The 14,362-nt window shown below is 37.5% G+C and overlaps 1 protein-coding gene across 1 annotated transcript; it reads right to left on the bottom strand.

Moving 5' to 3' along the window:
- Window positions 1-2,463: 2,463 nt before the first annotated feature.
- Window positions 2,464-4,939, bottom strand: LOC148281294 (innexin inx2). The gene has a single exon (XM_088226924.1). It carries the CDS (start codon window positions 4,858-4,860, stop codon window positions 3,781-3,783), a length of 1,080 nt encoding a protein of 359 aa, XP_088083050.1. The 5' UTR covers window positions 4,861-4,939; the 3' UTR covers window positions 2,464-3,780.
- Window positions 4,940-14,362: the final 9,423 nt, after the last annotated feature.

Here is a 14,362-nt window from a genome sequence, read left to right as displayed (position 1 = left end):
ACACGTCTATCTTGGCATACATTCCTAGCTTCTTCCAAATTCATTCATTAGTTTATCTGATCATGCCACGTCTTCCTTGGTCGTCCTCGTCTCACGTTACTGCTCATTTTCGCCATATATACTTGTTTTACCATTATTTCGTCGTCCATTCATTCTACGTGACCAAACCATCTCAGAGACTCTTTCTTAATTTTATCTATTATGCTTGACTCACTTGAGATTTACATTATTGCCTGATTTCATCATTCGTAACCCTGTCATACATCAATTTCCTACACATTCGTCTAAGAGATTGCATTTTAACCACGTTCACTCGGCTTTCATCCTTCCTCTGCCAGTTCCATGTTTCACTTCCATACATAAATGTTGGAATTTAAACTCCGTTGTGCACTGCCAGTGTAGCTTCGATTTACATATTTTTATTAGCAATTACTGTGCTCAGTGCGTAGTTCATTTAGTTGCTCGCATTCACTCTCCTTTCAACATTTTATCTACTCTTCCATCTCTCGAAAACACGCTTCCCAGATACACAAATTCTTCAACGTGTTCGAGACATTCGTTTTTTACATTTATTATGCAGTCAGTAACCTCAACTCCCCTTTTAAATACCATCACTTTTTACTTACTTTCGTTCATCACCTATTCGCTCTCCAGGCATGAGAGTAAGCAGAAAAGAACCTCTGACGTCACCCGCGTAGTTATTTCAGAAATACAAAACCTAAAAAAATCGTACCGCTGATAATACGGTATTTAAAAACTGAAAAAAATTAGCTTAGTTTAATAGTATATTAACAAATAAAAAACGGACAAAAAACACTGAACTTCCTCATTAAGAATACAGCTCTGGAGTTTTTGCATATGCCATATGCTCTTATCAGGGATCAGTTAAGAAATATGACAATTTTCTCGGAATACAATTTAAAAAATCATGTTTTAATTTAGCAAACCGCAACGTCCTGCAAACCTCATTGTTAGATTTAAATACGTGTAAATATACATAATAATATTTTCTTTATATGTACAATTCTTCTGTACGTGTAATGTTACTGAACTCCTCCTAAACGGCTTAACCGATTTATGTGATTATAAAAATCAAAATCTAAAAATAAAAATCCCCAAATAAACCACTCTCCAGGGTCTAGGAGGTAGAGAAGATTCAGAATACCACCATAGGGGTTCCAAACGTACTCGCGACAGTAGAAAAAGCTTTTATTTCGCGTATTTACATACAAAATACGCGAGATAAAAGTGTTTTCTACGGCCGCGAGAGCGGTTCAGAATAGCACTGCAGGGTGCTACTACTTACACGGTTTTTCAGGGCCAGAGCGCGAAACTTCAGAGGAAACATTTTTCATGGTAAGCTTTAAAAAAATCCTTATGAAATTGTTCCAAAAAGTAATTTTAAGAAAAAATATATTACAAAATATAATCTCAAAATGTAGTAAATTCTTAATTTCTCGAACAAGCAGTCCTCCACAAACCCCACCTCTCTCCTACCCAGCCGCTTCTATCGTCCGCGTCTGGTGCGTATCGCTTCGTTGGTCAAATACGTTTTTAGTTCCATTTTTTTTGTAGGGGAAGGGTAGGGGTTTGCGCAAGGGATGCTTATCCGAGAAATTAAAGATTTACTCCGTTTTGAAATTAATAAATATTTTTTGTTTAAAAATAATATTAGAATTTTTTTTAAAGCTTACTGTGAGGAATGTTCCTCTGAAGTTTCGCGGTCTGACCCTGAACAACGTGTATAATCATTATTGTAAAGCCCCCTTGAGGGCGAAATATTATATTACAAAAATGGCGCTGCATAAGTTATCCGTAATAACAATGTATTGTCATGAATGTCCTCCCCTAATAAATACTCGTAAGTATTATAATACAAGATCAATCCATCGTACATATTAAAAATTTTACGGTTGTCAGAAATGGCCCATTTTAAAATGTAGAGTTGCTAAAGGCTGTAATTACCAAAACATTTAAAAAATTAAAATAAGCTTTAGATTTAAAATAAGCGAAAGAATGACTAAAAGGATCTACGATGCAAATGTTGATGGATGCAGAAAACGAGGAAGACCGAGAAAGACATGGCACGATCAAGTCCATCAAATACTTGAAGATGGACATGTCAAAAGTAGGAATAATCGGCGTGCGTGCATAAGAAGATGTATGAATGTAGAGGAAGCGAGGTCTGTATGCCAAGATAGTGTTATGGCGTTCTATCCTCTCTGCCTACCCCTACGGGGAAACGGCGTGATGGTTTGTTGTTGTTGTTGAAAATAAGCTTTTTTTGAAAGAAAAATAAATATTTTCGTTTTCATAATTCACACAAATATTTCAATTTTAGGGACATTTTTTATTAGAAAATGGGAATCGAATTGAGGTAGGGCGGGGTTCGAACCTCGGATCTCTGATCCGCGAGTCCACAACCCGATTGTAAGAGGGAAAAATAAAATTAAAGTCAACGAGTATAATTAATAATCTTTCTTTATTTTTTCTAACTTAGAAAATTTATCACACTACTTTCTCATTCTTTAAACAATTCATTGTCTGATACAAATTTATAACATGATTACTCTCATAATATTGTCAGGCGATCTTATTCTAAGTTGGCTAACGGATTGAACAGTTCAAATTTCAAGTCAAAATGCACATCATAATATAAAACACTATCCCTAAGAAATAATAATACAAAATGGAACGCTGATTCTGGGTTCCACGTGTGTCAAAAAACGAGTCGAAAATATTTAGTATAATTTTTAAAATTACATGAGTATATACATTGTTTTGAAAATTTTAGGTACAATGACAGTAACACAATGATTGTGAAAGTGGGCAGCCTTCTTTTTGGCGTTTTTTATTTTTAATTATTTGTATTTTTGAAATGTCGGTTATGGGCTAAGTTATTATCATGTTTATGGCATGGATTTGTTTGAAATATTTGATACAAATCATGGTTTCTCCGAGTGTGTAACTCTATTATCTAATGGCGAAATTAGCATCTAAATAAATTATGAATATACTCTATACTTTGACCCCATATGACGGGGCATGGCATACATATTTCTCGTGGAATGTCAAAAACTTATGGAAAACATGGCGGTTCGAGTAATTATAATACCGAATGTAGTTAAACCTTTTCGGAATCACACAAATGTGTACCCAAAACGTATGCGTCGGTACAAATAGGATAGAGATAGCGCTGTAGATAAAGACGCAGATAAATAATGTAATTCGTATTATTTAGGTTTCTACGCGGCAAAGTGCATTGTTGGGGACCCGACCACTGCATTCTACCTGAAGAAATCAAAATACAAGATGGCGTCTTGTTATGACAAAGACCTACGCCTCTCTATGTACCTATACGATAAAATGGGGGAAAAGCCGACGGGTAGCGAAAGGACGCGATTCCAAGTAAGGTTTTGCGGCTTCAGCATTTTATCAATAACAAGCGAAGCAAACTATGCATGTAAATGTATAAAGTGGTCCCCGTAAATATCGTATAATATAAAAACTGGAACATGCGAATAAAACATTTGATAAAACATTATTATAACGTAGGATATGTATCGACAGCTCCCAGGCACTTGTAGGAAGCTTTAAGAGATTTGAGCACCACAACAATACATTCCACTAGATTTCTTACGCACAATCCTCACACTGTCTTTGTATAAAAAGTTCGGCGTTTCAACATGGCGGCCGAAAACACATTTTGGATCCATAAACCCCAACCGTGCAGTCGAGTTTACCAGTCTTTACGATTTCATCTCCTAATCTTCTCCACTCCTAGACGGGGGCCTTGCCCACAAACTTGTCCGCCAGGTCTCCTATCAGCTCCTTGTACACCAGGGGGTCGATGTTCTTCCCGAGCTGGTACAGCACGAACCAGTCGCCGATGTGGCACTCCGCGGCCACCGTCTTCACCTGCTCGTGAGGAGCCAGGCGGGACCTGGCGCGCAGCAGGTACAGGCGGAGACGCGGGCCCATGATCACGGCCAGACGGTACAGCAGAGATATGCCGCTCAGCACACTGAGGATCACGAACCAGAACCACAGGAACACGTAGATCTTCTCGTTCACGATGTTCAGGGGCAGCACGCACAGCCCGTCGAACTTCTGAACGCCACCCGACGGACCGTATTTGTGGAACGTGCATTTGGTGACTTTAGGAAACACTCTGGCCATCGGGTCTTCGCGCTCCTCCGGCTCCATCTCCGTGAACTTGACCACGTCACTGCCGTACGTGGAGAACTCTCCGTCCAGGAAGAAGTCCATGAAGTAAATCTGCCCCACGACGTTGATGAAGTTGAGCACTTCGCAGATGAAGAAGCGGTACGCGTAGTACTTGTGCGTGTGGAGGTTCAGGGTGAAATATTCCACAAGAAGTTTCTTGCGGTCGTTCTTGCACTTTTCGTTGACGATCGGACAGTTGAGGTCGAGGACGAGCATCTTGATGCGGCCGCCCTCCCAGGTCTTCCACAGGTAGCGCGGGACGTAGAACAGGATGGCCTGGAAGAACAGCACGAAGCACACCCACTGATAGTACTTGTGGTAGCGGACCTCGTCCTCGCCGTCCACGTGGGAGGACACCCCGGGCTGGACGACGTCCTTACCCACGCGGCCTACCAGCCTGTTGGGGATGGTGAACGTGGAGTAGATCCAGCAGTAGGTGTCCATGACGTTGAGTGGGATCTCGTCCACGATGCAATCTATGGGATCGCCGATGTACTGCCTGGACGTGACCAGGAGCGAGAAGGCCACCAGGATGATGACGGTGGCCTTGTAGTGCAGTCGGAAGATATTGTTGTCGATGCATACCGAGTCGAGTTTGAGCAGCCCCTTGACGGAGCCGAACACGTCGAACATGGTGGCGTTGCTGGTATACTGGGCCCCTGCGCGGGGGGCGGCACTCGCGGGCTATCGGGCCGCTGGCTGGAGCGGGACTGAGGCGGAGAGGCGACGAGGGCCCTGCGCGGCGTTGCCAGTTCCGCGGTGGCTTTGCCGGCCCCCGCGCCTCTTGCCCCCCTGCCAGCCATAGTCTGTGGGCCACCGCCAGGGAATGATAAACGGTGGCGCGGGATATAAACGAGAGGACAATCGCGAAAATCAAAGTAGATCCGATTCACATTGCTCACAATACTGTATATAAAAAAAAACATATTTTTACTCTATAAACGAATATTTGAAACAATTGTAAGGCGTTATTGAAGCGATCGTACGTATTTATTTATTTACAGACGTTGTCCATTTATAGGGAATGACTATTACACTGTAAGAATAGTTAAAAACATAAAAAAGAAGCATTTACAAACATAAGGGATATCGAGAAAAGATCTAGACTGTTTATTAAGTGCTCGTTTAAATCGCTGTAAACTTAAACAAAAGAGCTCAGATCTTGTCTTGAGTTAACAATACGACAAAGACGGGTCATTGGAGAATTAAGGTCACAGTTTATTCTATGCTGATTTATTTGTTTATTTGTTTAAATTTAATGTTGTGCACACAGTGCTATGTTAATATAAATCTAGACAATATTACAAACAAAAACTAAACCTAACACAGCACCAATTACGTACACAACACAATATATGAAATAACTATCTAACAATACAACAAGATGTAAGAAGAATTTGTTTTTTATGAACAGTACTTCATTGTTTCTTAACCTACGAGTCAAAATATAGAATTTTACCTGTCCCAGTAATGATGGAACATCGATTATACCATTTAGTATGCAAAATAAAATAAATATAGTGTCAATATTAGTTCTACGCTTTTTTAGACTAGAAATATTAGTATTATAATTTATTTATCGCCATTTTTTGTAAAAATCACCTCAAAGGCGCTGTACAATAAGTATCTCAACATGTCTTGCAGCTACATAGCGTATAAATAATAAACCAAATATTTGCGACGGTTTTGTTCTATGCAATAGAGCTAAATGGTGTATATAAGCGGGCATCGCGTTATTAGCCTGAGGGATTTGTTAAGTATTCAGATCACTCCTCTATATCCTAAAGATAAAATGATAATTATCAAATCATTATGTATAGAACATCCAAAAATTACTATATTTTTTAAAAAATACTACTTGAGGAGGTACGTGGAAGGTCAAATTTAGTTTTGAGTTCTTCTTTTACCTCAGATATTTCTTAATATCTGTAAATATTTATTATTATGATTTGTTTTTTTTTATATATACTTAACTTGCCATGTTATTTTAGTTATTTATGTACATATTATTACTTGCAACTATGTTATTACAATATCTTTATGTAAATATTTTACTGTCCCAAAATTAGTTTTTTGTAAAACTCCTGGGACTACAAAAAAAAATTCTGTGATTTAATAAAAAAAATAAAAAAATGAAATGTTGTTTCTCTGCTATGCGGATTTATTACATAGATTTATTTTATTGTTAGGTAGGCGAGAAGCGATACTTGTTGATTTAATTCTTGGATACATTAAAAAATAGGAAAGTGTGTAGCTGTTGACACACCTACTTAAACCCATCGAAAATTGAACAACCTTAGATGGTTTCAGCCAGACGACCGAATTTTATTCAGGATACGGCTTCACTACATATAAGTATTACTGTTTTACTCACCGTTCAACTACTGGGAGTCTTCCTTAATTCTGACCTTTCTCTTGTGGCTAAAATTAGTTGGACGATAAGATTTATACTCCTACCAGCTGAGAGAAATCAAATGCATTACGCAAAAAAATGTTGGTTAATACCGCCCGTCAATAATTAAATAAATACACAGTGTCTAGAATCGATTATTGTAATGGGATCTACCCATGTCTAAAGATATGGTTTTCCCTGGGCTCTCCTAAGAGCTGTCATGAAGCGTCCGTCATGTGGCGGCGGTTGACATCAGTAAAACGTTGGATAGCGTTGATTGTGAGCAAAACGTCAAACATCGGCGCCGTCATTTTCAGGACGGTCGTTATAGCGGTTCAAAAAGTCTCCGAACGGTTTTTCTCGTTTAGCAGTGAACATTTTTGCCCGTCAAAGCTGTCAAAATGAATGCGAACATGACGTGGACCAGTAGAAATAACAAAATGTTGGTTGATTTCCAAAAAATTATAAGGCTTTTTATAATATGAAAAGTAAAGACTATAAAAAACCCGGTAAAAACAAAATTTGGGGTGAATATCGGGACATGCGAAATATCAAGTATCGACAAAAATTTAAATATCAATCAAGTTAAATGAATTTAAAAAAAACGTTTATTTGCTAAGCATCTGCCATAATATTGTTTTTCTATTTCAAAACATTTTTTATCATTATATTATTTCTCAGGAATCTTAACATATTTTGTCATATTTTATTTTTATCTGTAATAAAAAAATTCCCGTACTTTATATTTAAAAAAAAAGAAATACTGTCTACCTCAGAACAGTTATTTACTATATTTAGTGAGGATGAACAGTTTTTACATTTTTATTATTTATCTATTCACTTAAAGACAGTTTATTACACATTATTTGAGACATAAGTCCCAACTCCATTGGACTAAAAGTCCTGAGTTGAGTTTTTTTATTTATTAAAATATTCAAATTTTTGGACCATTTCTTAAAAGTCGTAAATAACTTGTGCCGGAAAATGGAAATCGTGTTGTGGTAGACTGTGATTTGAACCTCGGACCCTTAGCCCGTAAGTCCACAATACTAGCACAGGACCACAACCCCAGTAGGGACGAGCAATTAGTTGACACAGACACATGAGTATATTAGCACCAATATTTTAAAGAATCAGAAACACAACAATAACAGTGATTAATATATCTGCTTATATTTTAATTTTGCTTATTTGTATAATCTTTTACCTTCTTCACTGTTTTGCAAACATATATAATAATACTGTTCGGACCAAATCCATATCTGCCTACCTGTCCTTCCCATTTCCTAGCGCACTCCATGTAACAATAATACTACGTGTGAGTGTCGGTAACAACATTAAAAATCAGTACAAAATCTAACATTGTCGAGAGAAGTGCTTTACTAATATTTCCACAAGCGAGCTGTGCCTGCGTTGTTTTAGACCGCCAGATCCATCCAGACAAGCTGCGCCAGCGTCTTCCGACCGCCAGCTTCACCAGGGTTCCAGCTCTCCTCACGCCTCATCCATCAGCGGGTTAGTGGATTTGCGCAACCTTCCACCCTAACAATTCAGTCCACTAACTAAATACTCCTAGGACGAGGTATTCGTCACATCTCGTCCACTCCTCAACAAATACTATGCATTAGCATAAATGTAATAAACGCCGATTTTCGGCACAGAACTGAAAAAAAAAAACTTTAATTAATGTATGGTTTATACAAATCCATAAGGGTTTATTTAATAACGTGTTAATTGGTTTAAACATTAAAAATAATATCATCTCTGCCTACATTTGCAAGGAACCGGCGTGATGGTTTGTTTAAATTGAATTTATGTAAAACAATGAAATTTGTAAGTGAAAATTCTTGATGGAGGTTCATTGTAATTTATTCTAAAAATAAAAGACGAGTAATACTTTAATCCACAAATTTGGAATACCCAGTGACCGGTTTCATCGCTTTCGCGACATCTCGACGCGACATACCAGTCTCGAAGATGTCGAGAAAGCGATGAAACTCGTCTTTTATTTATATAATAAATTGAGTTTACGTTTCAAGGATCTCTCGCGTACCATAGGTTGAGATGCGTCGGCTTCACAGCGTCCCCTTGCAGGTATAAGGTAGCAGAAGCGGCTTCGGGTAAGTTCGGTTAAGTCCGGAGAAAGTTCGCCGGACGGTTTCCACACAAGCTCGTGCAGCTGACATGCAAGTCGATGCATCTGTTATTATTATTATCTGGGATAATTTATTTAGCGCCAAATTCGCGAAAATCTCATTACGAAACTAAGAAATCAAAATTGAATTGAACGGTCGACGACATTGCCTCTATTGCCGGTAAAACGTGGATGATGAAAGCGGATGATAGGAAGGAATGGAAGAGGTCGCCATCCATCAGTGGAGAGAATAAGGCTGAAGAAGAAGAATAAGAAAACATTGCTGATATTACTCTAAGGTTTGATCACACAGAAATCGCATTTCGACGGCATTAAGTCTACTTTAATTTCTGTTTTTCGTACTCCGTACATTGATTTCATGCTAAATGATGATCTACTAACACGTAAGCTACTGATTAAAATTATATACCTACCTACATCTATAAAGAATGAGTAATGAGTTCCTGCCTAAATTACTTCTGTATAATCAAACCGCACCTATTTTCACGTATAATATTATTATTTATTTGTTCTTATTATTGATAGATAACTGAACTTTATCACAAGAAATGAAACGTATAATTTCACCTTCATTTATCTGTCATATTAATTGAATTATTTTACAGTCAATCTTCGAAATCGATCGCCGCAAGACGACGCCAAATGTAGAGCATATCTTTGGTCTGCCAACAAATATACCAGTCTTGATTTCTTTGATAATAAGTTGTCTTCTATCATGCGATCACTAAATCAAATTCAGCTGCAACCATCTCTCACTTCTAAAGTTGGAGAAGTAATAAGGAAAACTCCACGTTTGCAAACCATCTTAAAGTGTCAAATCATGTTTTTGATAAAACAAATACTAATGTTAAATGCCTTCACATATGCAGCAATAATCAAAAATTAGATTAAGTTAGAATCAAAGAACATATAAGATGTCTGAGTAATAATAATTTTTCAGAATTCGCAAATCATCTTATATCCGAAAACCATGAATTTAATCAAGAAACGTGTGTAGAAATTTTGCATGTCAATAAAAATGGTTTTCGTTTAGATAATTTAGAACGATTAGAAATTAGTAAAGCCATTAATCAAAAACTTCAAATAATAAATAATCAATTAAATTTAACTTCGAGTCCTCTTTTAAAACTATTCCCGTTATGATTTATTTTATCTTCTTTCCCTCTCTTTCTTTCAATTTTCTGTCTCTTTCATACAATATTTTATTATATAAATAGCAACGCGTGTAATTATAAGTTATTTGAATTCCTGACGATGAGGTAGTAACCTCGAAACCGGTCGAAGTGTAATTAAAAAAAATAAAAAATTAAGTGGTTTATACAAATTTATAAACAAATAAGTGTAAAATGTCATACCACAAAATAAAAAATGTTTTTGATAACAATAATAAAAATTAGATTAACTCCATTTTCATTCACAAACAAACATCATCATTCCCTCTCGCGCACAATTGTGCATAGGGCACTGCATTGGTACGCCAATCGCAGCGTATCTTGATCATTTTTGTTACATGAATATAAGATGACCAGTGTTACGCAGCAGGTACCAGTCGACAGTTGTTATATAAGAATACAAAATATAAAAAATAGTACATACATCCAGTTAATTTTTTTCACAAATATAATGAGAGAACATGTTACACAGTAAAGAGAAAAATAATATATTATATAAGACATGAGAAAAAAAAGAGCTCGTAAGAAGCTTAAGGGATGGGGAAATAGAGTGGAGGAGTGGAGGAGAGGGATTTTCATAATATAGTTGACCAATTCAAAATTTTGATATTATAATAAAATAAACTATGAAATATTCTGGTGTGAAAACACCCTTTTATATAAATATTTCATATCAACCATGTAGGGAATCGAACTCGAGACCTCTCGCATGGCAGGCTAATGCGCTGACCATTACACCACGAGGCCGACAACAACAAACAGACACCTTAGAATAAATTATGGAATAATCTACCCACTAATGTTAGAAACCCCTTCTTTATTTGCATTTAAGTCACGATTGAAGTGGCACTATCTAAATATTTGAGTTTGTCCTTTATGCTTCTTCTTTCCTTCCCATCCCATCCAGCCAGTCTGCAAGCATTTGGACATACTTAAACATTGTAGTCACATTAAAACGGCCAAACGGCAGCTGTCATTTTGATCAAGCTATATTTGCCTGAACGACGACGATATAATACAGGTATAAGGTAATAAGAATTTGATACCTCGGGACACGTTCTTGCGAACCGTGGATTGTGACAGGTCCTAGAACCGCCAGTAAGTAATAATAATATATTTTTAATGACTCAGTCCAAACATAGTTGGCATATTTTTTAGCTTAAATCATGCATGGTTTGACCGCAAACACATTTGCTACCCACATCCACGGTTTGATATTAAATATAAATACAATCAAATCTTAGATTTTTTTTGAACCTCTAAATAGATCTTACAATAAACACATTTTACCCCGCTTTACGGCAACTTCATTCCCATTTTTAAAGTAATTTTACAACTCGTTGAAAACGACCATCAAAATTGAAATATTTGGGTGAATTGCAAGAACCCAAATGTTTATTTTCTTAAAAAATGGGACACTATAAGAGTTAGAGAAGAAAGAGAAATTGTGAATGGGTATTAAGAGAGTGCCTTGAGAATTATAACGAAGAGGTAAACCATGAACTGATAAGCGTTGAAATTTTTCACGCAGGTATATAGGAGCGTTAGGACTGTGAAGTACATTGAACAGAAGTGAGAGGGAGTGATGGTCTCTTCGTGGTCTGTCTGATTTTGAGCCATTTCAGTTGCCTACGATAATCAGAAATGTGGTCATATTTCCTAAGACCGAAAATGTACCTTATGCATTCTGAAGACTATCATGGAAGATTTGTTTAAATACTTGGGAGTTCTCATAACTGAGGATGGAAGCATGCACAAAGGGCTCGCAACCCGCCTAGGAATTGCTGGAGCAACTTTTAACATGATGCGTGTTGTTTGGAACTCTAGTCTATACTCGGTCAAAACGAAATGCCGATTGTTCAACTCTTGTATAATGCCAGTACTCCTATATGGGTGCGAATCTTGGCACCTTACCAAAGCTCAAAACACTAATCTTCTGAGTTTTGAGAGTAAGTGCTTGAGAAGAATATTAGGTATAAGGTGGTTCTATTTTATAACTAATATTGAAGTCCGAGAACGGATGCAGCAGCCTCCTATAACGAGCGTCTTGAGGATGCGGCGGTGGACCTGGCTTAGACACGTGCTGTACATGGCCCAGGAGAACCTAAACCCAAGTTGCCTCTTCTTTAAACCTGCGAACTCACGCCGTCCTGCAAGGCCGTCGTTGACGATCTTTCGACTTTATTCGGTGGAATTAAGGGGCGCTGGATTGACGTGGTAAGAAGCGAAAGGGTCTGGCTGGCGATAGGGTCTCCTGGAGGCAAATGGTGATGTCCACATGATCCACTTCGGAGTGGATGTGGAAAAGAAGAAGACCATGGAAGAATGTAATCCCAATGGAGAACGTATATCCCAAGTACGAAGGGCGATTGAGGAAGACACAGCATGTCATAGTACCTATTCTGTATCAAGATTATTCTAAAAAGAAAGAAAAAAAACGAGCGGCGCTCACAACTTACGTACTTTAAGTGTTCAATTAACTCTTAACTTATTTATTAAGAAACCAAATGAAAGCACTTGAACGTGTTCATTAACTTAATTGGGTACATTGTCAAATATGTATTTTTTAATGTATTGTTGAAAAACACATTTTTGATTATTTTTTTTTTACATCCCTCGACTTTTGAACATTCAACATTTGCACACATTTTCAGGAACCAATTATGTGCGAAAGTCGAGGGCCTTACTGCGTTAGTCAATAATGCGTTTGTTTAATGTCTGCTCATTGTAGTGGTATCTACGCAGGTCTACCAATGAATAAAATGACCCACCTACAGTTTGTATTGAATGCCGCAGCGAGACTTATTTTTGGAATCTCTAAGTTCAGTCATATCACTCCACTACTTTGGGAATTGCACTGGCTACGTTTTCCACAGCGGGTGGAATACAAACTCTGTTGGCTTATGTATAAGTCACTGCACAACTCTGCTCCAGAATATCCAAGGGAACTCTGCATTCCAGATGAACTAGCTGACAGACGTCTTACGCTTAGATCAGCTACATCTACGTCGAAAGGAAACGTTATTATACATCTACGCAAACAGCGTACTAAATTTGGCGAACGTGCATTTGCGGTCGCAGGCCCTACGGCATGGAATGCCCTCCCAGCAGAAGTCCGAACTGTGAGAGTGAAGTGATGTTTCGGAAGAAACTTAAAACCCACTTGTTCTCTAAATCATTTGAATAAATTCTTACCATGTGGTGACAAAGTACATTATTTTTCTTGAATGAAAAAGTTAAAATTAAATTTATATCTTTATATAATTACTTTGTTAAGCGCCCCTGAGTTATTACGAAAATGGCGCCATATAAGTTTTCCATAATAATAATACGCACTGTGTAAAGTATAAAGTGGCCACTCAAACCAGCCAATGACAGGTCCTGTAGATCCTGTAAACAGTGCCCTGTAGATGCCTACACTTCTATATTCCCTTTTTTATGTTCTTCATTTCTTTTGTAATATGTTATTATTACAAATTGATAAAACTTTGTTTTTAATTTTTTTTTGGTATGACGAAAAGAATAACATTAATCTAATAAAATCGTAAGATAAGTGTAGTGATGTTAATACCTACAAAATCACTTTGTAAAGCGCCCTTGAGGTATTATATTACGAAAATGGCGCTATATAAGTTATCCATAATAATTATCGCTTACAAATGTTTATCGCAGGAGGCTAAACTAGCAGTTCACAACGCAGTTCTAGTTCCAACTCTAATGTATGGGAGCGAAGTATGGAATTGGAAAAATAATGATGAAAGTAGGTTGAATGCTGTCGAAATGCGATCCCTCAGGCGAATGTGTGGTAAAACGATGTATGATAGGTGCACAAATGTCGAGATCCGTGAAGTGTGTAAGGCTAAGACATGCATTATTGACAGAATTAAGAAAGGGGTGCTGCGTTGGTTTGGACATGTAGAGCGAATGGACAGCGAAAGAACGGCTAAAAGGATCTACGATGCAAATGTTGATGGATGCAGAAAACGAGGAAGACCGAGAAAGGCATGGCACGATCAAGTCCATCAAATACTTGAAGATGGACATGTCAAAAGTAGGAATAATCGGCGTGCGTGCATAAGAAGATGTATGAATGTAGAGGAAGCGAGGTCTGAATGCCAAGATAGAGTGTTATGGCGTTCTATCCTCTCTGCCTACCCCTACGGGAAACGGCGTGATGGTTTGTTGTTGTTGTATAATAATTATTATTATTAACATATTAATTAGTTTATTCATTTTATAGTTCATTTTCACCAATATATTTCGATGCAAATATTTTTTGTTGCACTCAAACAGTTTAATACAAAGTGTGCAAGACCAGATTAAAAACATATTTCAAAGTGGTTTCTTGGTTCAGATTCAGCAAGTCGTGCGACGTGTATACTTCCCGGAGACGTCCATAAAGAGACTCGGCACGTT

The sequence above is a fragment of the Micrasema longulum genome, unplaced genomic scaffold (genome assembly GCF_059751315.1).
Source record: "Micrasema longulum isolate JH-2025_06_02 unplaced genomic scaffold, ASM5975131v1 h1tg000478l, whole genome shotgun sequence".
Taxonomy (NCBI): domain Eukaryota; kingdom Metazoa; phylum Arthropoda; class Insecta; order Trichoptera; family Brachycentridae; genus Micrasema; species Micrasema longulum.
This window is presented reverse-complemented; position numbering and strand designations above follow the sequence as displayed.

What these genes read in the sequence shown, in the direction of transcription:
- LOC148281294 (XM_088226924.1), bottom strand. Translation starts at nt 4,860, where the DNA reads ATGTTCGACGTGTTCGGCTCCGTCAAGGGGCTGCTCAAACTCGACTCG.